General features: G+C 36.5%; 1 protein-coding gene, 1 long non-coding RNA gene and 1 other non-coding gene across 7 annotated transcripts; 1 reads left to right on the top strand and 2 right to left on the bottom strand.

Moving 5' to 3' along the window:
* Window positions 1-1,491: 1,491 nt before the first annotated feature.
* Window positions 1,492-3,077, bottom strand: LOC141691913 (protein FAR1-RELATED SEQUENCE 5-like). The gene is made up of 2 exons (XM_074496663.1): window positions 2,526-3,077; window positions 1,492-2,178 (listed from the first exon to the last, which is right to left on the bottom strand). The coding sequence occupies exons 1-2, from the start codon at window positions 3,075-3,077 to the stop codon at window positions 1,492-1,494; spliced, it is 1,239 nt and encodes a 412-aa protein (XP_074352764.1).
* A 6,417-nt stretch (window positions 3,078-9,494) lies between these two features.
* LOC141694307 (small nucleolar RNA R71) lies at window positions 9,495-9,601 on the bottom strand. The gene has a single exon (XR_012563626.1). It is a non-coding gene; the product is annotated as a small nucleolar RNA R71 (small nucleolar RNA).
* A 4,364-nt stretch (window positions 9,602-13,965) lies between these two features.
* Window positions 13,966-17,320, top strand: LOC141693398 (uncharacterized). Of its 5 annotated transcripts, XR_012563115.1 has the most exons (7): window positions 13,966-14,236; window positions 14,990-15,191; window positions 15,318-15,510; window positions 15,718-15,978; window positions 16,108-16,386; window positions 16,478-16,564; window positions 17,217-17,320. It is a non-coding gene; the product is annotated as an uncharacterized LOC141693398 (long non-coding RNA). The 5 variants fall into 5 exon arrangements; XR_012563116.1 differs by having other exon boundaries at window positions 15,318-15,978; window positions 16,194-16,304; XR_012563113.1 differs by having other exon boundaries at window positions 15,318-15,978; window positions 16,194-16,386.
* The last annotated feature ends 9,801 nt before the right edge of the window (window positions 17,321-27,121 follow it).

The following is a 27,121-nucleotide window of genomic DNA, read 5'->3' as shown; positions in this document are numbered from 1 at the left end:
GTTTCGGTGTTTTCTTTGTTATTGATTATGATTGTGTTTATTGGATTTATGTTGTGTTTAGATTTGATGTTGATTGGTTGAGTTTAATTTAGATCATGATTGTAGTTGCTTTGATTGGTTGATTTAGATTTAGTTGAAACAGGTTGGTAAGTTATAAAAATAAACGGAACCATGCCGTTTTTTTTCTTAAACTATGTAAATCACCCGCAATGTTAATGTTAGCAGTATAAAAGTCTGTGACCAGTTTTCTACATAAAACTGGCAAGAACTAGTTTGCTTGCCAGTTTTCTGCAGAAAATTGGTCACAGACCTCAGCATTGAATCATTGCGGGAGATATCATATTTTACAAATTTTACAGTTTAGTCACCCCGCAATGAATCATTGCTGCAGTGACCACACCCAGCAATGAGGCATTGCACTAGGTCCGGTTGACTATTTTAAGGTCTAGTTGACTTTGTTTATTAAATCAATTTTTTCAAATTTTACCACTAATACTGCATATTTTAATTATTTTAAGAGTTTTGGTGTTGAAAAATATTTTAAAAATATTAATATTACTAAAAACCAAGTTTTGTTAACAAAAAGAGGCAGTAAGTTTTGGGTGGAACATAGCTCCCAACAATGAGTCATTGCTGCAGTAAGTACCTCCAGCAATGTCTCATTGCTAGGTACTCTGTCACTAGTTCTCATTGACTATTTTAATGTCTAGTTGACTTTCTTTATTAAATCACTTTTTTCAAATTCTTACATTAATACTGCATATTTAATTATTTTAAGAGTTTTGGTGTTGAAAAATATTTTAAAAATATTAATATTACTAAACTCACTTTTGTTAACAAAAAGGGACAGTGAGTTTTGGGTGGAGCAGAGTACCCCGCAATGAGTCATTGCTGCAGTGTGACCTCTAACAATGTCTCATTGCTGGGTGCTCTGTCACTATTCTCTTACAATATTTTAAGTTGGATTAAAAGAACGACCCTAAAGTAAAGAACTCCAGACCGAGTTAGGGGAAATACCACGTTCGTGTTGACTATTTTAAGGGCTAGTTGACTTAATTTATTAAATCACTTTTTTCAAATTTTCCCATTACTACATCATATTTTTTATTATTTAAGAGTTTTGGTGTTGAAAAATATTTAAACAATATTAATATTACTAAACTTAGTTTTGTTAAAAAATAACATTAATATGCAACATTATGTGTAAATTTAAATAACGTTAATATTATGTAATTTAAATAGAAAAGTTAAAAGAACTAATGTACTACTTGTCAATAATTTTTAGGTTAAAACCTAAAAATTTCTTCGATCATGCTCCTCCCTTAGGGGACAATTTCTTGCATCATGTTCTCCTCCGATCTCCCCACAATAATTGCACTTGCGAGGCTTGATCTTGATCTTTGAAGTTGTCGTCCCAATTCCACTTTTAAATCTTTTTTGTTTTTTCCTTCCTTTAGTTTTCGACGTTGGAGGATCGAATTTTGGATCATGTTAGTAGTCCTCTTGAGTTTTCGCCTCATGGGTTCTTTCGCTACGCTCTTCATCCGCAAAAACATCTTTCAAGTATCTCTTCTCTCTATCAATCACACCCATTAAGTATTTATACCGTGAAACAGAACAACTACCGGAAGCAGCTAAATCTTGAAAAGATTTGCAAAATGCACCATACCTTAATGGTTGTGACGCACTATCATTACCAATAGCGGGAGGAGCATATGGAAGAGGCCCCGCAATTTTGTTGCCGTTCATTGTCCACCTACCCATGATGAGACTTTCCGGTATCTTGATTTTTTGTTTTTTGTCAAGATAACGGATTATGTGTTTGCAAATCATCCCGGAATGTTCAAACTTCTTACACGAGCATTCAATTTTTTCGTACATGAAAACCGTCACTCGATATTTTCTTCTGCAATTCTCCGACAGGGTAGCCTTCTCAACCAAATACAGTTTCGACATATAAGTTCCATTATTTTTGACACTGTTCACGATGTAACATGTACTTTTCATAAGCTCCTTTTGAAAATGTTTGAACATTTCTTTCGTGTAGATTTCGGATGCATGCATTTCCAAGGATGAGTGCAAAACTAATCTCCTTTCCAATTGTTCGGTGTCATAATCGGCTTTAACCTCTTTCAGATATTGTGTCTCCAAAGCCTTTTGGGAGTTCTCAATGAATTCCTTCAAACCGGTAGATGATTGTATTCATCAAAAAAAGAATTTGTAGACTCGCTTCTTGAAGTTGTAGTCATGCCGGCGGAAAAATGTTGCTTCGTGTAAGCACCAATCCATTGTGTTCTAATAGCATACATGTCATTTAACCAATCATGATCCTCAAGATCGTACTTCTCGACTAATTGCTCCCATCTACCTTCAAATTATGTAGGTGTCAACGACTTGTACACACATGCATTAAACTCTGTCTTGAACTCCGGATAATTTTTGTACAAATAAGACAACTTCTCGAGAAACTTACTATTTATATGCCATGTACAATATGTATGCTTTGTTTGTGGCATAGGCATGACCTCAGCAATGGCATTTCCCAATGCAATGTCTTGATCAGTAATAATTGTTCGCGGCGGTTTATTGTCGACGGCTTCCAACCATGTCCTCAAAACCCACTTATACGATGCCTCAGTCTCATCCCTTACAAGTGCAACTCCAAATAGTATATTTTGATAATGGTGATTTACGCCCGTAATAGGTATGAAAGGAATACAATACCTATTCATCTGGTAAGTTGAATCGAACGTAACCACATCACCAAAATTCTTGTACGCGTTCAAGGACCGAGGATCAACCCACACCAAACCCCGTACACGATTCTCATCATCTACATCCACCCGATAAAAGAAATTACCATAACTATTTTCTTGTAGTTCTCGTAGAAAAAGTAATCCGCACTCCGCATCACCCAAATTAAACACTCGGCGCCGAATATCACGTATGACATTATGTACGTCTTGATTAGAAAAACCAAGATTTTCAACACCCCCTTTTGTCTCGCTAAGAAACTTCATTACTTTGCTCGTCTCAATTCCCGATTTGTTAAACAACTCAATCAATGATCGCGTCATAGGATTTATGTTGAGTGATCTTTGAAAAAATTATACTTTTTCCGGTGACACCAATTTATGATTGTGTTATAAATCCACCGAACTAATTTGCCATTTGTCCATCTTCACTTTGTGAACGACACACATTCGAGCACCACAATTCGTTCGTGGAATTACCTCCCTAACTCGTTTCCTTTACCAAAATCCAACGGCGTCGCTCCTACCCTTCCACCTTTTCGACAAATAAACAAACGGTATGATGGTTCATTTGTGTTTGTTCGCTTATGAGTATTCCTAATTATTATCTCGAATCCCTCTTTTCGACCATAATTCCTATAAAATGCTTCCGCATCATCCAATGTATCGAAAATCTTGCCGACATAAGGCATAACATCATTACTATTCTTAAATCCATGATTCTTTTTCTCAACATTTTTCTCATCTTTTACGTCATCAGCATTTTCACCGTCAAAATTATCACCACCAACGTTATCATCAACATTATGACCGCCAACATTATCACCACCAACATTATCAAAATTAACATTATCACCACCAACATTATCAACATTATGACCACTAACATTATCAACATCAATATTATCACCACCAACATTATTCATATTATCATCACTATCAAGATTTACAATATCTTCATCAACAAATAACTTACGACGAGCTACGGAGTTTCGTCTAACGGGGGTATAATAATCGTAATTATCATTTTCACTAGAAGAACTACAAACTTTAAATAAAAAAGAAACCATCAACAATCGAAAACTATCCTTTTGAGATCACCTTTGATGAATCAATAACCAAAAAAATTGAAATTGTTGAAAGTAAATTGTAAATTATAAAATGAGGAATAAGAAAGTAAATGTTGAATCAAACAAACTGTCTCCAGCAATGAAACATTCCAGCAATAAAATATTGCTGGAGTGACCCATTAAATATAACCACCAACCAGCTTTTAGAGCCATTAAGGCAGAGTTCCTTCCGCAATCACGCATTGCGGACTCATACCGCAACAATTCTGATTAAAAATGAATTTGTAATATTTTTAAAAATGAAAAAGTTATTTTTAATTATTTTTTCAAATAGTATTTTTGAATTTTTATTATTACAAAATTTTGTGAGTTTTATGTTTTTAAAAATTATCATATGAGTTATTTTAGTTAAAAAATAATATTATCAATTTTAATAATAAAGTTATATTATTAATTTTATACTTTGTTGTGAATTCAAACTTAATTTTTGTGCAAATATTAAATCAAATTTTGTGCCAATATTAATAAAAATTGTCTGGTCAAATGTTGGGGGGTTTGACCGACCCACCGCGTTGGCTCATTGTAAATATTTTTTCAAAATTATATTTTGTTATTTTTGATTTAATTTTTTAAACTAAACTATATAAATTAAATATTAAATTTAAATATTTTTAGAGTTAAAAAGTTATTTTTAATTATTTTTTCGAATAGTATTTTTGAATTTTTATTATTATGAAATTTTGGGAGTTTTATATTTTTAAAAATTATCATATGAGTTATTTTAGTTAAAAAATCAAATTATCAATTTTAATAATAAAATTTATATCATTAATTTTATACTTTTTTGTGAATTCAAACTTAATTTTTGTGCAAATATTAAATAAATATCAATTTTTGTGCCAATATTAATAAAAATTGACTGGTCAAATGTTTGACCGACCCACCGCATTGGTTCATTGCTGCAGAAGGGCTTGCCGCTTTGAAGCAATGCTGCAGTTGTTCCTGCCGCATTGTGTCATTGCGGCAGACTAGTCAACGGTCTCACCCCTTAACTTCCGCAATATTTTTTTCTGTGCCTAAATTAAATTTTTGAATTTTAAAATTCAGATTTTCAGCCTATAAATAGCTCTTATAATCTCATTTCTTTTCAACATTCTCTTCTCTATTTTCATTCTAGATTTTCTCTTCAACATTCTCTTCTCTATTTTCCGAAAAATGGTTTTCTAATATGATTTGGACAATAACAAGGTTATTATTGATGGTATGGCTTACGACGGGCCCGAAGAAGAAGAAGACATGGCAATAGCTCTCCGCCGTATTCAAATGGCGCTTGAGCACAAGAAAAAAAAGGAAAATGAGGCGAAGGCGAAGGCGGAAAAGTTGAAGAGAAAGAAGGACGACGATAAGGGTGATAAAGACGGTTCTTCCAACACCGTTAAAGCTTGATCACTCTCGTCGGAATAAAATATTTAAGTTATTATGTATTTTGTTTAAGAAAATATTTGAATGTACTCCATTTATATTTGAATGAAATAAATTATTTAATATTTTATCTTTCTTGTACTTGTCCAATTTAATTTATCAATTTTTAATTTATAGTAAACAAATATAATGCTAAAAATTGAAAATGTGAAAAACTAAAAAAAAAAAAAAATTTATCGAATTTTCTTTACCTATAAAAAAATATAAAACAACTTAGCCCCTAAAATGTTAAAAATTTCTTGGTAACAAACTATATTAAAATAACTCGGCCACCTGCCGCATTGTGTCATTGCTACTCCCTCAATGAAACAATGCGGCAGGTGGCTCTTCAACCATCCGCCGAAGTGTTTTAAATATGTTGTGGCTGTGGTTAACACCTCCCGCATTGACACATTGCGGGGGTGATTTTTTATACCATTTTATTCTTATTTTTTTTTAAAATGAAAAAATTGTATAGAATTTTTTTTAATTCAGTATAACTTCATTATATAGTACAAATGTGTTATTATACATAATTTTAAAATATTTAAAATTTAAATTAAAATAGTTTGATTAGAATTCACTCAAAAAAGTTTAAGACAAACAAGTAAGACGACACCTTTCGATCAATAAACAATCATAGCAATACTACATTCATATATTTTAGTTATCATCTACGTTTTTTTATGTTTTTCATTAAAACTAATATTTTATTTATTTTTCCGATTATATATCTAATTTAATTTTAAATTCTTAACTCATTATACAATTGATAATATAAATGGGAAGTAGTAATAAAATTAGTAAATATAGAACAAGTGGTTGTTAAAATTAATTATATACTTTTTAACTCCATTATTATCGGAAATAAATTAATTCATTAAAATATGATTTTTTTATTATTTAAGAAATTAAATCACTGCTTCATTGTTTCATTGCAGGTTTGCAATGAAACAATGCGGCAGTACTGTTGCAATGAAACAATGCGGCAATACCTGCAACATTGTTTCATTGCGCTTGGTGCAATGAAACAATGTTGTTAGTACTGCCGCAATGCCTTAATGCGGAAGGTGGTTACTACAACCACCCGGGATTGTGGACCAAAACCCTATATATATATTATAAAAGGGTATCCTTCCACCATTAGAATTAAAATTTTAATATTTAACTAAAAATTATTAACACTCCTTTTCCTTTTCTAATTTGATCTCTAATCCAAATTATATTATTATTGTTATTATTATTATTATTATTATTATTATTATTTTAAAAAATAAAATTCACGAATATTACGTATATACCCCCTTAAAAAGGATTCCGTCCCCGAAATCAAACAAAACTAAAAAAAAACACTCGTACCTGAATCGAATAAATACGGATATTTCTCACGAATAGATTCTTCTAATTCCCAAGTAGCCTCTCTCTCCGAATGATTTTTCCACAAAACCTTCACAAACGGAATGGTATTCTTCCTTAAAACCCGTTCCTCTCGAGTTAAAATAGCCTCAGCTTCCTCCTCACACAAAAGATCATCTCTAATCTTATGCAATGAATACTGAACTACGTACAATGGATGATATTTGTAACCCCTCAAAACAGACACGTGAAACACATTATGCACATGAGATAGTTGTGACTGCAACGCAACTCTATAAGACACTTCCCCCACTTTCTCCATAATATCAAAAGGTCCAACATATCTCGGACTGAGCTTCCCTTTCATACCAAAACGCTTCACACCCTTACAAGGCGATACCTTCAAGAACACATGATCACCTGGCTCAAATACACTAAACTTCCGATGTTGATCAACATAACTCTTTTGACGAGATCGAGCTTTCTTCAAACTTTCTTTAACTTTTTCCACCTTCTCATTAGTGATTCTAACCAACTCTGGCCCTTCAATAACCCTCTCACCAACCTCATCCCAACAAGTTGGTACCCTACACCTCCTACCATACAAAGCCTCAAATGGTGGCATACCAATACTAGCGTACCAACTATTATTATACGCAAACTCAACCAGATACAAATATTTATCCCAATCACCTGTCCACTCCAAAGCACATGCCCTCAACATATCCTCCAACGTTTATATCATCCTTTCTGACTGTCCATCGGTCTGCGGATGATAAGCTGTACTAAAATTAAGCCTCCTACCTGATAAATGGCATTTTATACCACTTAGAGTGTCTCGTAATGGCTTGAATTAGTGTCTTGAACTCGGGTATTTTGTGTATTTGACGCGTTTTTTAGTGTTTTTGCATTGCAGGGTATAACTTGCTTAGATAGGTGGTTTTCATTAAATAAAGCTTAAGGAAGTGCTTGGAATCAGTACAGGGGAGATGAGCGAAGAAATCAGCAAAAACATAAGTAAATCAAGGAATTTTCCAGAAGGGTTGCAGGCGCCCGCCTGGAGAGAGCAGGCGGCCTCCAGTGTGCGAAATTTCAGATTCTGGATTTTATTAATTCTATTCCAATTGGGCTTCTGTTAGCGCTGGTTCTCTTGGGTTATTATATAAACCTTATGGAAAGACGTTTTCTTCAGAGAATAGAGGAGATAATCGAGAGCGAAGGCAAGAAGATTGAGAAGACCATTTTAGCATGCAACAACGAAGAAGAGGAAGCATACATTTATCTTCTGATTCTTTTAATTCGTTGTAACAGTGGATGCTAGTTTTCTTTATGCTTTGAACCTTAATACTCTTGTGACGTACTTCATTATTTATTAAGTATTTTTATTAGTTTATATCATTGTGTTATTATCATGTTTTCATATTAACCCATGGTGACGATGAGTTCTATTATGGGCTAATCGTAATCATGGGATCCTAGCGGATTTACTATGGGTTTATTTAGTTAATTGTTTAATACCTTGGTATGTGGTGATTGTATGATATCTAGCATAGGTTGTGCTTATTCGTCTTATGTGTGTCGCGAATGTGTAAGATAGCCGGTTAATCTCTTATGAAGCGACAATGAATCTTGAGATTTAGAACTTGCCATGCTAGCATAGGTTCGTGTATTGTATGCATGATTAATGAGTAACTCTAACCATTTTACTTGCCCTGTATAATCATCATGAATAACTTGCGCTTAAATTGTTATGTTGTCAAATTCTGTAGACATATAGGGTCTCAACATAATTGATGCCTATTCAACTTCTATCTTAATTGTGGATGCTTGGTAGAATGGTATTCGTACAACGAAAGTTGGTGTTTATCAGTTTCATGTTATTCGATTAATATCATCACCATTACATGCTAAGGGTAATAACAATGACTATTGAATGATGTAGTAATGAAGTTATGATCTCATATGTGTTTAATATTGTTAATTCAAGTATTTAATTCCTGTAGTTAATATTAGCTAATCAACCTTAATTGTTATTGTCTTGACATTGAAGAATAATCATACATTGGTGAGTAAGTGTTAATTAAATATAATTAATCAGAGTCTCTGTGGGAACGAACTAGAAATCATTCTATATTACTTGCGAACGCGTATACTTGCGTGATTTATTTAGCGCATGCTTTGTGCCTAACAAGTTTTTGGCACCGCTGCTGGGGACTCGGTGTTAATTTGTTTAGTTTATGTACTTGCCATCAGTGGTCATTATGATTCATTGATTAAGACTTGTTACTTACTGCTTCCGGTTGTGTTTCAGGTACTCTAGCGAGCGTTTATGCAAACACGTTCTCGCACTCGCAACAGAAATCTGGATAAAGCTGAGGAGACAGATACAACTCTTGACTTTCCGGTGAAGATAGTTTTTTAAGATTCTGATAAAGAGAGTGAAAAGAAAGAACCTGAAATAATGGGTGATGGTGTAGCTTAAGCTGATCCAGCTCTTATGGACTTTTCTCGGCCTAAAATTGATGACATTCAGTCAAGCATCATTCATCCGGCTATTCAGGCCAATACTTTTGAAATCAAGCTGGGCACTATTCAGATGGTGCATAATTCCGTTTCTTTCGGAGATGCTGCAACTGAAGATCCCAACATGTATATCAGGAATTTTGTCGAAATCTATAGTACTTTCAAATATAATGGTGTTACTGATGAGGCTATCAAGCTGAGGATTTTCCCATTCTCTCTGAGGGACAAAGCTAAGGACTGATTACATTCTTTACCAGCTGGGTCCATCACTACTTGGGAAGATCTTGCGTAAAAGTTTCTGGTGAAGTTCTATCCAATGGCCAAAACTGCAGCTATGAGGAGTGCTCTTACTCAGTTTATGAAGCAACAAGGAGAATCTATGTGCGAAGCGTGGGAGCGCTACAAGGAGATGTTGAGAAAGTGTCCACATCATGGTATGCCTGACTGGATGGTGATCAATGGTTTCTACAATGGTTTGCGGGCCCAATCTAGGCTCATGCTCGATGCAGCTTCTGGAGGCGCCTTGTGGGCCAAAAGCTATATTGAGGCCTATAATCTCATTGAAACTATGGCTGCAAACGAGTATCAAAACCCAACTCAAAGGATGATGCCTGGGAAGGTAGCAGGCATTCTGGAAGTTGATGCAACCACAACTATTGCAGCGCAGCTACAGGCACTGTCTATGAAGGTCGATTCTTTAGCCAACTATGGAGTAAATCAAATAGCTAGAGTCTGTGAGCTTTGTGCAGGCTCTCATGCTATGTATCAGTGTTCTCTTGTTAATGAATCTGTTCAGTATGTGAACAATTTTTAGCGACCGCAGCAGCCTGTGCCAGCTACTTATCATCCTAATAACAGAAATCATCCCAATTTCAGATGGAGCAATAATCAGAATGCTGTTCAGCAACCATATCAGCAAGCTGTAAGTAAACAGTTTAATCCACCTGGATTCCAGCAACCTCAGCAATTTGCTCAAAGGCAATCATATCCTCAACAAGGAGGTGCTGCTCCACCTTCTAGTGCTGATTTTGAGGAGTTAAAGCTGTTGTGCAAAAGTCAGGCTGTTTATATCAAGACCTTGGAAAATCAAATTGGATAAATAGCCAATGCCTTGCTCAATCGTCAACCTGGCACACTCCCCAGCGATACTAGAGTGCCAGGCAGGAAGGAAGCTAAAGATCAAGTCAAAGCTGTCACCTTAAGGTCTGGAAAAGTTATTGATACTGAAAAAGCAAAAGAGGTAGAAGTTGAAGTTAAGGATGAAGAAGAAAAGCAAAAGGAGAAAGAGGGGAAACCAAGGAAGACTACTGTTGAACAAACTCTGCCTGAGGGTAATACAGGGGAGAAAGAGCTCTATCCTCCACCACTTTTTCCTAAGCGATTGCAAAAACAAAAGCTGGACAAGAAATTTGGTAAATTTCTGAAGGTGTTCAAGAAACTTCACATCAACATACCTTTCGCTGAGGCTCTGGAGCAAATGCCTAGTTATGCAAAATTCATGAAAAGTATTCTTTCAAGGAAGGTGAAACTGGATGATCTTGATACCGTTGCTCTAACGGAAGAGTGTAGTGCCGTGCTGCAACAAAAGTTACCTCCAAAGCTTAAGGATCCAGGTAGCTTCACCATTCCTTTCACCATTGGCAAGTTGTCATTTGATAAGTGCCTTTGAAATTTGGGAGCAAGCATCAATCTGATGCCGTTGTCTATATTCAAAAAGCTGAATTTACCTGATCCGAAGCCCACCTACATGTCTCTACAATTGGCAGATCTTTCCTGCAGATATTGTCATTCTGGATTTTGAGGAAGATAAGAAGATTCCCATAATCTTGGGAAGACCTTTCTTGGCTACAGGCCGTACCTTGATAGATGTGCAAAAATGTGAACTCACTATGAGGGTGCAAGATCAAGATGTGACATTCAATGTGTTCAATGCGATAAAATTACCTACGGAAGATGAGGAGTGCTTCAAGGTGGATTTGGTCGATTCTGCAGTTATTTCAGAACTTGATCATGTGCTAAGGTCTGATGCCTTAGAAAAAGCCTTATTGGGGGATTTTGACAGTGAAGATGACAAAAGCAATGAGCAGCTACAATATCTAAATGCTTCTCCTTGGAAACGAAAGCTAGACATGCCATTTAAATCTCTGGGAAATACTGATCTCAAAAATGCTGAGGGAAAGCTCAAACCATCTATTGAGGAAGCACCTACTTTGGAGCTTAAACCATTGCCTAAACACTTGAGGTATGCTTTTTTAGGTGATGCATCTACTTTGCCTATTATTATTGCATCTGACCTTTCAGGTAGTGATGAGGATAAGTTCTTGAGGATTTTGAGAGAATTCAAATCGGCCATCGGATGAACTATAGCAGATATAAAAGGGATCAACCCTTCGTACTGCATGCATAAAATTCTGCTAGAGGAAGGTAAAAAGCCAACTGTTGAGCAACATCGAAGGCTTAATCCTATCATGAAAGAAGTAGTGAAGAAAGAAATTCTAAAATGGCTGGATGCAGGAATCATATATCCTATTTCTGACAGTTCTTGGGTGAGCCTCGTGCAATGTGTACCTAAAAAAGAAGGTATTACTGTGGTAGCAAATAAGAAGAATGGGCTCATCCCTACTCGAACAGTCACATGATGGGGGGTATGCATGGACTACAGGAAGTTGAATAAAGCCACGAGGAAAGATCACTTCTCTCTTCCATTCATTGATCAGATGCTTGACAGGTTGGCTGATCATGAGTATTATTGTCTTCTGGACCACTATTCGGGATACAATCAGATTTGTATTGCACCAGAAGATCAAGAGAATACTACTTTCATTTGTCCATTTGGCATGTTTACTTTTCACAGAGTTTCTTTTGGCTTATGTGGTGCACCTGCCACTTTTCAGAGATGCATGATGGCTATATTCTCCGATATGATTGGAAATAATGTCGAAGTGTTCATGGACGACTTCTCTGTCTTTGGACATTCATATGATGAATGATTGAATAATCTCCGTTTGGTACTTAAAAGGTGTGTTGAAACCAATCTGGTGCTCAATTGGGAAAAATGTCACTTCATGGTGCAATAATGCATCATCCTTGGGCATAAGATCTCCAGTAAAGGTCTTGAGGTGGATAAAGCCAAGGTGGGCGTCATTGAAAATCTTCCGCCACCTATTTCTGTGAAAGGAATCTGTAGCTTTCTTGGTCATGTGAGTTTTTATCGGCGTTTCATCAAGGACTTCTCTAAGATATCTAAGTCATTGTGCAACTTGCTCGAAAAAGATGTGCCTTTCAAATTTGATGAAGAATGTTTGGCAGCATTTGAGACTCTCAAGAAGAGTTTAATCACCGCACCGGTTATCACGGAACCGGATTGGAGAGAACCTTTTGAGATGATGTGTGATGCAAGTGATTATGCAGTGGGAGCAGTTCTTGGGCAGCGAAAGACTAATATCTTTCATGTGGTCTACTATGCTAGTAAGACGCTAAATGGAGCCCAACTGAACTACACCACTACGGAGAAGGAGCTCTTGGCTATGGTTTTTGGTATCAAAAAAATTCGATCTTATCTACTTGGGACAAAGGTGAGAGTATTCACTGATCACGCTGCCATCCGTTATCTGGTCTCAAAGAAGGATTCGAAGCCTAGACTTATTCGCTGGGTTCTCTTGCTACAGGAATTCGAGTTAGAGATCAAGGATCGAAAAGGTACTGAAAATCAAGTAGCTGACCATCTCTCTAGATTGGAGAATCCCAATTCTACTTCACATGATAAGACATTGATCAACAAATCTTTTCCGGATGAGCAGTTGTTCACAATTCAAGAGGAAGAGCCATGGTTCGCAGACATTGTGAACTATCTTGTTAGCCATGGTTCAAAAGAAGAAGTTTCTGCATGAGGTGAAGTGGTACATGTGGGATGAACCATATTTGTTTAGACAAGAAGCTGACCAGATCATCAGAATTTGTATCTCATTTTGTGAGATGGAGGGATATTACGAGACTGTCATTCCACAGCTTATGATGGACATTATAGTGGTGAAAAGACAACAGCTCGTATTCTTCAAGCATGTTTTTTCTGGCCTACATTGTTTAAAGATGAACATCAGTTCATTTTAAGGTGTGATCGTTGCCAAAGAGTTGAGAATCTTACCAGAAAGGATGAGATGCCTTTAAATGTGATGCTTGAAGTTGAGGTCTTCGATGTTTGGGGAATCGATTTCATGGGACCATTTATCTCGTCCTACAATAATCAGTGCATCTTGCTGGCAGTCGATTATGTCTCGAAATGGATAGAAGTCAAAGCTCTACCGACTAATGATGCAAAGGTAGTGTCGATTTTTCTTCATAAGCAGATATTCACAAGGTTTGGAATGCCACGAGTTATCATAAGTGATGAAGGGTCGCATTTCTGCAATCGTAAGTTCACTTCTATGATGCAACACTACAATGTGAATCATCGCATTACTACTGCCTATCATTCGTAAACTAATGGTCACATTACACCATTTTTGGCCTGTAACAACACTTTTTTTGGTGTTACAAGCAGAAATGTTACCTTACATTACTAAAATTTGATCTGAGGTAACATTTTTTCTGTGTTACAATAGAGAATATAAGATGTTACGATTGACATGATGAAATCACTATTGTAACACAAAATTATTGTTAACATTGATATAACAACTAGTGTTACCATAGCACTTAATATTTAGGCAGGGTTATAATTGCGGGCCAATTTTGGCCAAAATTTCACCAAATTTTGGGCGGCCCAAATGAGCTAATTTGACCCGCTTCTTTTTTACACTCAGACAAATAAAATAAATGCTCATACTCTCTGCACTCTCTACACTCAAAGGGGATGATAAGGTTTGGAGATTAGGGTTCTCAACATTCAGTCGGTCAGAGCTTGAAGATTAGGGTTCTAATTATGCTAGGAGATTAGGGTTCTAAACACAGAACCAGGTCAGAGCTTGGATATCAAGGTTTAGTAATTAGGATTTCTTGAAGAAATTAGGGTTTGTAGAAATTAGGGCTTTCTTCTTGTTCGGGTATGCTGCTCTACTGATGAATAATTTGCAGGTAAACGGCAAGTTGCTCCCCTTCTTATTCTTTGAATTTACATTCTAATCAATTTAGGACAAAGTAATCAAACCTAAGTTTTGTTCTTTTGTTTGTTTAATTCATATGTGATTTATATATACATTGACTAGTCGATTGAAGGTGGCTTCTCCGACCCGACCCTTTACCAATCTCTTTCTGATCCTCTCTTCCCCCGCTCTTCATCAATTCCAACAAATAATAATAATAATAGTAATACTCCTCCTCAGCAGCAGCATCGCCATGACGGCCCTCCTCCTCTTACTTGGGTACCCTTTCCCTTTTTTTCGACTCGAAAACTAACTTAAAATTTATCACTCATGATTTGTATAGCTATATATAGATTTCCAGTAATTGATGTTTTTTTCATTTTATATGTTTATATGTTGTGTACTTTGAATTGTTAATTAGGAATTATCACAATTTTATCTGCTTGATATGATTCAAGTATATACTTGCTACATACATATTCTTATTGATGCTCTTCACTTAATCTACTGTTAGTTTTGCAGTAGCAACTTAAATTATGCAATTGAAATCTCTATAATAACTTAGTCAGTTAAAAAAAATAGGGTACACATTTGCTACACACTTGGTAGAACTAGAATAACTGTAGTTTTGTATAAACTCGTCTATGAGATTACAATTAAAATCACTTATTAAAAGACTTTCTTTTAATTTAAATTACACTCTTAAATTTGAAGTGGTTGTAACTCAAATTACTTGGAATGCTAGGAATGGTGATTACAAAGAGACGCTACTATAATCTCCATGTTCAAAATAGGTTGTCCAAGTCAAAGTATAGAGTGTTTGCAAGTACACGAACTCCATAATACAGACAGTGAAACAGGTGGATGTAAATGCTCCCAGCTGGCTGCATGTTTTTGCTTTGCAGATTCTTTTATCACTTACTTCTCAGTGGACCATATTATCCCAGGTCATTTTCATTGAGGTTTTGTCAATATCAATCTATTTTTTAACTTTAAAAAGGTTAAATGATTTCTTAAAGTCATATGAGTTCTCGTGTTGGCTACTGTGATTCAGTTTCATGTTATTTTTCTAGATTCATTTTATTTGCTTGAGTATAAAGAACGAGATAGATCAAGCAAGCTAGCTGCATAGAATAAGGAGGATTTTATCGATGGCGGCCCCTTCTTCATTCAATTCACTGTTCTATGGAGCAATATCAGAAGAGGATCCTCAAAACCAGACAAAACAACAACAACAACAACACCTTTCCAGCTCCTCATTTTAGGGTTTTCATTTTCATTTTTACTTATACTTTATATATCTATGTACATGTTTTGCCTCATTATCATCTCTATTTGATTCTGCTGCTTGTATCTTCCTGTTGTTTATTACTGTTTATATGACTTGTTTATGTTTTGTTTTGAGTTAAGGAGAACATGAATTATCACTTACTTTTTCAATATCCAAATTTAGGCTTATTATTGATTTTTTAGTTATGCATGAAAATATTGGTCAAGACTCGAATATAGACGCGAAGAATGAGAAGAACGCAGATGATTTTGTGTTGGGGAATGGACCCTTACTTAATGTTGGCAAACTAATAGATAGGTATCTTGCTGAAATTGCCACTGATCCGAAGCTCACTCTTTCCTGTATGATCGGCTTGTTAAGCGATACCATGTTGACTTATCGACTCTGTTCCTTTGTTAGTCATTTTATGTAGGACCTGACTCACCATCCAGCCACCAATCCAGGTATATTTCTACTTTGCTTTTAAGCATTTCCATTTTCCATATACCAAAAGACTACTTAAAAGTCAATATGATTGTTGGTTTGAATTTGAATTTTCGGAACTGTTACTAAAGTCTGCTTCTGGATCATAGAGTATATACATTTAGCCCAACTGTTCTTGCTTTGATTTGGTGTTGGCGAAAAGACAGTCAATAATGAAGACTGCTTTGTGTTGAAGCTGGAGGCAAACAAATCAGCTCTGAGAGAAAGAAGCAGCGGGAATGTAGATATCATCCAGCACACAATTTGGGGATATAGTATAGTTCATATGGTGTTGTCGCTAGATAAGGTAGTGTCTCTTTTATGCTTATTTCGTATTTATGTTGAAACAACAATGCGGTCGACAATTTACGTCAAAGATGGAGGAAATGGTGAGTTATATGTTGTAATTTTGGTTTTAAATAATTGATCTCTTATCTAGCTCGATCACATGATCAGTGCTTGCAATTTCCTTGTTTTCAGGTGACAGATTTGACCTTAGCCAGAGATAACCAGAATGAGTACGTGCAACATCGTGGTAGTGGAGCAGAAGCATCTTGATCTCTGATGGTAAGTATTGATGTTGATTTTGGGTCATCGTGATTTTGTACAGGTTTCACTATCTGTCTTCAAGTATCTTGTTCATGGTTTCACTATCTGTCTTCAAGTATTTATATCTGGACAGTTTATTACAAGATTTAATCATGCCTATCCCTTCATGAGTTCAATTAGAACTCATTACATATCTGATTACACCTCGAAGCTAATATTTTAAGCTGATCACCAAAATTGCAGATCCCAAATTGTTTTATTATTGTGTTATGTCTCTTGTTGTTGGCTTGTTATCTTTGGCACTTTAGTGTGTGTGTCACATGTACTTCTCGTTAGTTAGAGGATCAAATTTTCACCATTTCCTATCCCATGTATTTCATTTTTTATATAGAACTAGCCGAAAGTAATTAGCAATTCAGGAATATGAACATTGCAGAATTTAGTACAGAAAGAAGCAGCTATATATAAGCTATTAATCAAGTCACAAACAGAGAAAAGTGCAATCATAAACCCCCACTAGAATTAAATCCAAGATGCCTATAACACCACCATCACATAATCATTATAAGTTGTATTAGTTGAGTGAATTGCTTTTTTATCTTGTTTTGCTAATGCACTTGATTTCTCAGCCTCCCTGCAATACTGATTTTGTTTAAATGTTTGTTTACAGGGGTTGTTAGGTTGTTGAAGTATTGGGGTATAGGGGTAGAGGTCGTGTTCTTTTGCTGGCGAGTAGATGAATTTTGTGATGCTGCGAAGGGGATTTTGGTTGTTGTTGGGCCATGGATGTCTTTGGGCTCTCTTTTTTGGAGATGGTGGACTGGTGTTTGTTTTTAGATTGCTAGCTAGTGGGCTTTTTGGTTAAGTTTTTTAGCTTTGCCTTTCTTATTTTAAGTTATGTTTGATTTTTGATGTAATTTATTTTTATTTTTATTTTTTATTTTTTCTCTTTATTTTTCTTAGAGCCTGTTCTAAGAGAAATTTTGAGAAGTGACTCGTGTAAATTCTTTCTCTTTTATATATTTTACGAGGCTTAGACCTCATTTACCCAAAAAAAAACACCAGAGTGTTAAAAAAGAATGTTACAATAAGATATAAAAATGTTACCAAAAGATTAAATTGAGTGTTACAATAGCTAATATGGTGTTGCAAAAGTATATATTCCAACACATATTTAGGTGTTACTAAAGGGTTAGGTATGTTGTAACAGAACTGTGGTTACATTTTCAACTTGTTACCATAGAAATAGAAAATGTAACTATAAGTACTCTATTGTAACACATTGAGAGGTGTTACCAAAATTTCAAAAAATATAACCGTAGACCCCTATTGTAGCAGGCTTAAATCCAACACCCCCTTATTTTTAAAAAGTGTAACCATAGCCAATAATTTGGCTTTAGGTAACATTTTTTGGTCATTTTAACACATTTTTTTGGTGTTGCTACAGGTCAAATATGGTGTAGTGTCAAGCTGAAGTGTCTAATAGAGAGATCAAGCGCATTCTAGAAAAAGTCGTTTGTCCGTCAAGAAAAGATTGGTCTTTGAAGCTCGATGAAGTTGTTTGGGCTTATAGAACAGCATACAAGACTCCACTTGGGATGTCCCCGTTTTAACTTGTCTATGGTGAGGGATGTCATTTACCTGCGGAGCTTGAGCATAAGGCTTATTGGGCATTGAAGAAGTTAAACCTTGATCTAGATGCAGCTGGGAAGAAGTGAATGCTTTTGTTAAATGAACTTGATGAATTTCGACTTCAAGCGTATGAAAACAACAAAATGTACAAGGAAAAGGTGAAAAGGTGGCATGACAGGAAGCTATCTCCTAAGTCATTTGTGCCGGGACAACAAGTTCTTCTATTCAACTCTCGTCTCCGACTTTTTCCTGGAAAGTTGAAATCAAGGTGGTCTGGACCATTTATCGTCAAAACTGTATTTCCACATGGAGTGGTGGAGAATTTTGAGAACGATCCGGGCCAAGCATTCAAAGTAAATGGCCAGAGATTGAAGCACTATTATGGGGATACGGCAAACCGTGAAGTGGTTAGTGCCGTTTTATTGAAAACTTGATCGCATTACTATACGTCAAGCTAATGACGTAAAAGAAGCGCTTCTTGGGAGACAACCCAAGATATGAGACCATAGAACACCTTAGAATTTAGTACTTTATCCAAAAACCCAAAAAAAATCAAAAAAATGTTGGCAGAAAAATATTTTTCCAGAAGCCTTGCAGGCGCCCGCCTGCTAGGATCTGGCGGTCGCGCGCTAGCAGGCGCCCGCCTGTTGGTGCCAGGCAAACTCCTGCGCCCCTGAATTCTGAAAAATCATTTTCAGCCTATATAAAAAAAACACAAAAACCAAAAATAAAAACCACAACACCCATTACCCCATTAATTCACGATTTCTTCCCCAATATTAGCCACAATCCCCACTCCTAATCAAATTCAACCCTTAATCTTGCTATATATATACATACAACCTCTCCATACACATCCCATACACTTTCAACTCTACAAAATCTCTCCTACACACCAAACACAAACTCTCCAACTCTTATTCTCAGTTTTCATGGCCCCAAAGAGATCACGAACTGTGGGTAGCAGCAACACCAATCCTACTACTACTGATTCTTCGAGGAATACTGCTGCGAGGCTCCGATTGTTGGATGGGGCTGCTGAAGAAGAGTACACCAAGCTTCTGAGTAAGCCTATTATGAGGGAGAGAGGGTTCTTGCCATCAGGGAGGGATGGTGATTTGCTACCGATGATTGCTGAGAAGGGATGGATTACATTCTGCGAGTTACCTGAGGCAGTTCCGATGAGTATCATTCGCGAGTTCTATGCGAATGCAAAGGCTGACAAGAATGGGTTTTCTGTTGTTAGTGGGCTTACTATTGATTATCAGCCCGAGCCGATTCGCCGGGTAATTGGACAGCGACAAAGGAAACCACAAGAGGAGCATTGGAATGAAAAGACCCCTGAGGACTTTGATATGTACTTGATTATTACTACTCTCTGTCGGCCGGGCACAGTGTGGAAATTCAAAAGGGGAACCAACGAGTATCGTAATTTCCCTGCTGTCGCGATGAACAGGTATGCTCGTGCTTGGAATGCATTTATATGTGCTAATATTCTTCCTTCTGTGCATTCACATGAGGTTACAGTGGAGAGGGCGAGGTTGTTATGGGGAATTCTGAATGATGAATATTATGTGGACCTTGGTGAGTACATCTACCAAGGGATTTTGAAGTTTTTGAGGGGGAAATCGCAGTACTCTATCCTGTATGCCTCTATTGTCACAAAGCTTTGCAAGGCATATGGAGTCTAGTGGCCTTCTTATGAGCAGCTGCAGATGTCGGTCGCTCCTATTGATTCATCGTTGTTGAATGTGATGCAGGAGTGGACGGGTGGAGAGCCCGAGTCACATGGTTTGGGATATCACCTCCCAGGAGGAGTTCGAACAGCTGGTGCTACCATGGCTAGGTCCAGTCAGGCTCAGGGAGAGGCAGATTCTTCGAGAGCCCAGGGAGGAGATGGTTCGGGATTGGCTGATGTCCAGTACAGGAGGCTTTCCAGGAGGATGGATGCGATGTATGAGTCGCAGAGTCGGTTTGCGTAGGAGCTCACCCAAGCACTTGGGACTGCATTTAGAGGCCTTGGAGCTGACATCCAGTGGCCCATTTTTGGTGTGGATTCTGCTTATCCACCTCCTAACACTCCACCCTCTGAGGGTGATGATGATGATTCGTCTGAGTAGGTATACCCTGTGTTCCTTTCTATTACCTTCACTGGGGACAGTGAAGACTTTAAGTTTGGGGGTGCTAGTTAAGGAACATATTTGTGTGTGTGTCATGTAGTTGCATTTTCATGTTAGTTTAGTTCATATAGTTTCATATTTTTTCCATATGGTTTATTTATATAGAGTTTTTTTTTATTATTTTATTTTATTTTATAGCTTTAATTATCATATCACATAGCTCATGCATATACCATAATCCCTTTGTGTTGCTTTACCGATTAATATGTAAAATTGATGCGAGTGTAGTGAAAGCGTTAGAGTGATGTTGAATCTTGTTAGGTTGACATGCATGCTAGAAATACTTGTAATTTCACTAAGTCTTAGAGTATGCTTAAGGACTAGATTATTGTCATGGTTTGATGGTTTTTGAGGTTAATCTATTGCTTATGCTTAGAATGTATGATAGACTCTTAATGATAAAAGACATGAAAAGATAAAATTTGGAAAAATTTGGAATATATTGCTAGTTGTGGCTAGGCGTCATATGGCTAGTAGCCGGCTCATATTGTATACGAGTAGTCTAGGGTTGAGCAAGATGGAGCGAAACGCACTTGCTCAGAAATTAAAAAAAAAGAAAAAAAAGAAAAAGAAAAATAAGAAAAAAAATATGGTTTAATGCACAATTGATCACGAGTGAGCTCTTTGGTATTCGAGTTATTAAGTTCTTAGGGGACTTTGTGCCTAGTGACCTAAGGCTTTTATAGTCTGGGATCCGCTATGCTAACGCTCGCTAAATGGGTACCATTGCATAAGTCTTTTGTGGACCTCACTCATTGCACAATCAAATAAGCATTTGTTTTATGTGTTAAATAAAAGCATGATTCCGTAATAAACTCCAATAATCTTGAAGTGTTATAAGTCATTTTGTGTCTAGAATATATTCTTCGTATAAGCTTGTGATTGCCTTGAGGATAATTAAGTTATGGTGATTGATCTAGTTTCGAAGCATATCTGCTAAGCATTCGCACACACCACATTTTTAGTTGTATGTTAGCTTGCGTGATTTGATTGATCTTTAGTCGCCTAATTGCATTTGTTGATATGTCATGTGTTGGTTGGTTTAGTCATCGCGATGGGGATCGCTGCATTCATATAGTTTGCATTCATGCATGTTTTATTCTAAGTTTGAGTCTGTCATGCTTGAGGACACGCATCGATTTAAGTTTGGGGGGTGTGATAAGTGGAATTTTATATCACTTAGAGCGTCTCGTAACGGCTTGAATTGGTGTCTTGAACTCGGTTATTTTGTGTATTTGACGCGTTTTTTAGTGTTTTTACATTTCAGGGTATAACTTGCTCAGATAGGTGGTTTTCATTAAATAAAGCTTAAGGAAGTGCTTGGAATCAGTCCAGGGGAGATGAGCGAAGAAATCAGCAAAAACAGAAAATCAAGGAATTTTCCCAAAGGGTTGCAGGCACCCGCCTGGAGAGAGTAGGCGACCGCCTGATAGCAGGTGCCCGCCTGGAGAGAGCAGGCGGCCGCCTGTGTGCGGAATTTCAGATTCTGGATTTTATTAATTCTATTCGCTGGTTCTCTTGGGTTATTATATAAACCTTATGGGAAGACGTTTTCTTCAGAGAATAGAGGAGATAATCGAGAGCGAAGGTAAGAAGATTGAGAAGACCGTTTTAGCACGCAACAACGAAGAAGAGGAATCATACGTTTATCTTGTGATTCTTTTAATTCATTGTAACAGTGGATGCTAGTTTTCTTTATGCTTTGAACCTTAATACTCTTGTGACGTACTTCATTACTTATTAAGTATTTTTATTAATTTATATCATTGTGTTATTATCATGCTTTCATATGAACCCATGGTGACAATGAGTTCTATTATGGGCTAATCGTGATCATGGGATCCTAGCGGATTTACTATGGATTTCTTTAGTTAATTGTTTAATACCTTGGTATTTGGTGATTGTATGATATCTAGCATAGGTTATGCTTATTCGTCTTATATGTGTCGCGAACATGTAAGATAGCCTGTTAATCTCTTGTGAAGCGACAGTGAATCTTGAGATTTGGAACTTTCCATGCTAGCATAGGTTCGTGTATTGTATGCATGATTAGTGGGTAACTCTAACCATTTTACTTGCCCTGTGTAATCATCATGAATAACTTGCGCTTAAATCGTTATGTTGTCAAATTCTGTAGACATATAGGGTCTCAACATAATTGATGCCTATTCAACTTCTATCTTAATTGTGGATGCTTGGTAGAATGGTATTCGTACAACGAAAGTTGGCGTTTATCAGTTTAGTGTTGTTCGATTAATATCATCACCATTACATGCTAAGGGTAATAACAATGACTATTGAATGAAGTAGTAATGAAGTTATGATCTCATGTGTGTTTAATTCCCATAGTTTATATTAGTTAATCAAACTTAATTGTTATTATCTTGACATTGAAGAATAATCATACATTGGTGAGTAAGTGTTAATTAAATATAATTAATCAGAGTCTCTGTGAGAACGAACTAGAAATCCTTCTATATTACTTGCGAACGCGTATACTTGCGTGATTTATTTAGCGCATGCTTTGTGCCTAAAAGTACCCCAATCTTGCTGGAATCCTTTCCAAAAACGTGATGTAAATCTCGTATCCCTATCAGAAACTATCGACACAGGCACACCAGGAAGTCTAACAATATCTCGCTGAAAAATATCCGCCAACTCATGAACATGAGTAGTCTCTCTAATAGGTAAGAAGTGAGCGGACTTAGTAAGTCTATCAACCACCACCCATATGACATCGTTCTTCTTGAAAGTTCTCGGCAAATGAGTCATAAAATCCATAGTAATGTTTTCCCACTTCCAAACTGGAATATCTAGCTGCTGCAACAATCCATTAGGCCTCTGATGGTTTATCTTTACTTGTTGACATGTAAGACATTTCCCCACAAATTCTGCTATATCTCCCTTCATTCCACTCCACCAGAAGTGCTTCTTCAAATCTCCATACATCTTGGTGGAGCCTGGATGAATAGAGAATGAAGAACTATGAGCCTCCTTCAAAATTTTCTCACGAATCGTCGGGTCTACGGGAACACACAATTTACTACCCAACCATATCACACCCACATCATCAACACGAAAATGTTTTTCCTTGCCACCTCGGATTTAATAGCTTCCAATCCTGTATCACTCTTTTGAGCTTCCTTAACCATTGAAACAAGATTTGGTTCCACTTTCAAACTTGCAATACCATCACCCGATCATCTAATATACTGTTGTGGGTATGTTGTGAACTTGATGATTTCATTAACAAAACACCTTAATAGATTTTACTCAGTGAAAAATGTAGCACTCGAAGGATAAGGAATATAGTCCCGACGGATGACTCAATATAGTCCCGACGGATGATGATTAATTTTGTCTGTAGCACATTTCTGCATACACCTTGTTTAGATTCTGTAGTAGCACTCAAGTCATGTTGACTTTAATTAGATATGCAGAATAGGTTGATTAATTGTACATAGATGATATCTTGTAATTCTGCATAAATGAAATGAAGTCAAGTGCCAGATAGCTACCCGACGGATGATCATGTATCCGACGGATAATCAATTCAAACATCCGTTGATAGTGACAACACAGTCACATGCGTCGAGTGTATGCAAAAGGAATGTGGAAGCCTATTCAACTGGGTTTAGAGAACAAAGAAGCATTGCCATTTCCATGCTATTATGAAGATATTCAAAGATGCTAGAATAGAGTAATGAAGCAGCATAGTATTAGACTTGATAGGTTTTGTTTTATTATCTTGTCTTATTACTTTGTAATCTTGGTGATATATAAACCAAGAAGTAGCAAATAGAACAACAACAAGAACAAGACTAAGAACATTATCTCAGAGAAACAACTGTAAGCTGCATCCATAGCATTTCTCTGAAAACTTAGTTGTTCATATTTGTAAGCAGCTGTGAGTTAATCTCGCTACACAGAGTTCTTTTGATATAATATATATCTCTGGTGGATACATTCAAATCCACCAAAAAGTTTTTAAAGACTTGTGTTTTTAATTACTTGTGTTTTGATTTTACTTACTTCTTATTCCGCACTTTGCAAATCAAACACTTATATATTATTAAGATAGAACATTTTATGTTTTGTTTTTGAAAAAGGTTCAAGAATTCCATTCAACCCCCCTTCTGTAATTCTTGTTGCATTGTTAGGGACTAACAATTGGTATTAGAGCAAGCTCTTGATAAATAAAAGTTTAAAGATCACAACAAAATAGCAAGATGAACAAGAAGGATGTTGGAGTCAAGATTCCTTTTCTGGACAAAGATAATTACCATCACCGGAAGGTAAAAATGCATCTTCACTTACTTTCTCAAGATGAGGCTTATGTAGATTGCATAGAGAGAGGCCCTCATGTACCAATGAGAGCTGCAACTGGAAATGAGCCATCAGTTCCCAAGCCAAGGCATGAATGGTCAGATCCTGATATTGAACAAGTCAGGAAGGATAAGAAGGCCATGAATATTCTGTTCAATGGAGTTGATGGTAACATGTTTGACAACATCATCAATTGTAAAACTACCAAGGAAGTTTGGGATACAATACAGATTATCTGTGATGGCACTGAACAAGTCAGGGAAAATAAGATGCAGCTGCTAATTCAGCAATATGAGCACTTTTATAGTGAAGATAGTGAGTCTCTCACTGACATTTTGAGTAGATTTCAAAAACTACTAAATGCTCTGAAGTTGCATGGAAGAGTGTATCAGACAAAAGACTCCAATCTAAAGTTCCTTAGATCTCTTCCAAAGGAATGGAAACCTATGACAGTCTCATTGAGAAACTCTCAAGATTACAAGGAGTTTACTTTGGAGAGACTGTACGGCATCCTGAAAACTTATGAGCTTGAAATAGAGCAAGATGAGAGGATGGAGAGAGGAAAGAAGAAAGGAGGATCCATTGCACTAGTTGTTGAGTTAGAGAAAGAGAAGGAGATGAAGATGAAAGCTGTTGAATTAACTTCAAAGGTCTGTGAAAACAAAGGCAAGGGGTTGGTAGCAAAAAATGAAGATTCTTTGAGCCAAGATGATATGGAGGATATTGATGAACATCTTGCATTTCTTTCCAAAAGATTTTCCAAGCTCAAGTTCAAGAAGAACTTTGGAGCAGCTAAGCCAAATAGAAACATGGTGGATAAATCAAAATTCAAATGTTTTAAATGTGGCTTAGCAGGGCACTTTGCCAGTGAGTGTAGAAAGTCAGATTCCAGCAAAAAGAAGTTTGAGCCTGTGGACTATAAACAGAAATACTTTGAGTTGCTCAAACAAAAGGAAAGGGCTTTCATTACACAAGAAAATGACTGGGCAGCAGATGGTCTGGATGAGGATGAGGATGTCAGCTATGTCAATCTAGCCCTAATGGCCAAGTCTGATGAAACATAGACAAGTTCTTCAAGTAATCAGGTAATCACCACTAACCTTGCACATTTATCTAAAGCTGAGTGTAATGATGCAATAAATGACATGTCTACAGAATTATGTCATTTGTGTGTTACACTTAAGTCTCTTACTAAGGAAAATGCTAAAATCAAAGAAAACAATTTGTTTTTAAGTGAGAGGAATAATGTGCTAGAGTCTCAGTTCATTGAATTTGAAAAATTCATAATTGAGTGTAAAATTGCTATGGATGAATTAACTGAGTCCTTGAAGAAAGAAGAGATCTTGAAGAAGCATCTTGAACGAGAACATGAGGTGATTAAGGCATGGAAAATATCTAGAGATGTTCATGCTCAAATCACCAAAGTTCAAGGTATTGAGTCCTTTTGTGATGCAGCCTGGAAGAAGAATAAGGAGAAGCTGGAATCCAATTTGGTTGAAGGATTGCTAACAGATGTAGACTCGACGGATGATGAGGGTCATCCGTTGGATAACAAAAAGGGTTATCCGTCGAGTGATATAAATCCTCATCCGTCGACTGTAAGCAAACATGTGAGTAAAGCCAAACTTACCAAGTTTTTTTTTTTTTTATGGATCAGTTTCCAAGAATTTTGTTCCAGGAGAATCCAGTCAAGTAAAAAAGGAGAAAAAGGCTAATGTTGGTCATATGACTGTCAAGCAATTGAGTGACAGACTGGAAAAGATTGAGGTTAAAATAGAGGCTAAAAAGAAAAATAATAGAAATGGTAAAGTAGGAATTAGCAAGCATAACAACTACACACCTGATAAATATGCTCCTAGAAAAATCTGTGTCAAGTGTGGTAGTGTAAACCATTTGTCTGTTAATTGCAAAACTGCCATGCCTAATTCCATATCTGTGCCACCTCATTTTCCCAACATAAATGCCATGCCTTCTATGCCTATGAATGTTATGTCTACACAGAATATGAATGCATAGTTTGCTAATATGCCATTTGCACCTAATCCTTATTATGTTGCATTTAGTATGCCTCAAATGCCATTTAGCATGCCCTACTGGAATAACATGTTTACTAATAGCATGCCTTTTCCTGTTAATCAAAATGTGCATGATAATTCTGTTGTAATGAATAATTTCAAAGGTTCAACTCAAATGACTAAGGATGAATCTGATATCCCCAAGTCAAATGAGATCAAACCTAAGAAACAAAAAAGAAAGCTAACAAGGCAGGACCCAAGGAAACTTGGGTACAAAAATCAACTTGATTTGATTTTGATGCGTGGAGGGAAACATAAAAAATCTATGGTACTTGGATAGTGGCTGTTCAAGACACATGACTGGTGATTCTACCCTGCTCACAGAGTTCAAGGAGAGAGCTGACCCAAGTATTACTTTTGGA

Source organism: Apium graveolens, chromosome 10, assembly GCF_009905375.1.
Source record: "Apium graveolens cultivar Ventura chromosome 10, ASM990537v1, whole genome shotgun sequence".
Taxonomy (NCBI): Eukaryota; Viridiplantae; Streptophyta; class Magnoliopsida; order Apiales; family Apiaceae; genus Apium; species Apium graveolens.
This window is presented reverse-complemented; position numbering and strand designations above follow the sequence as displayed.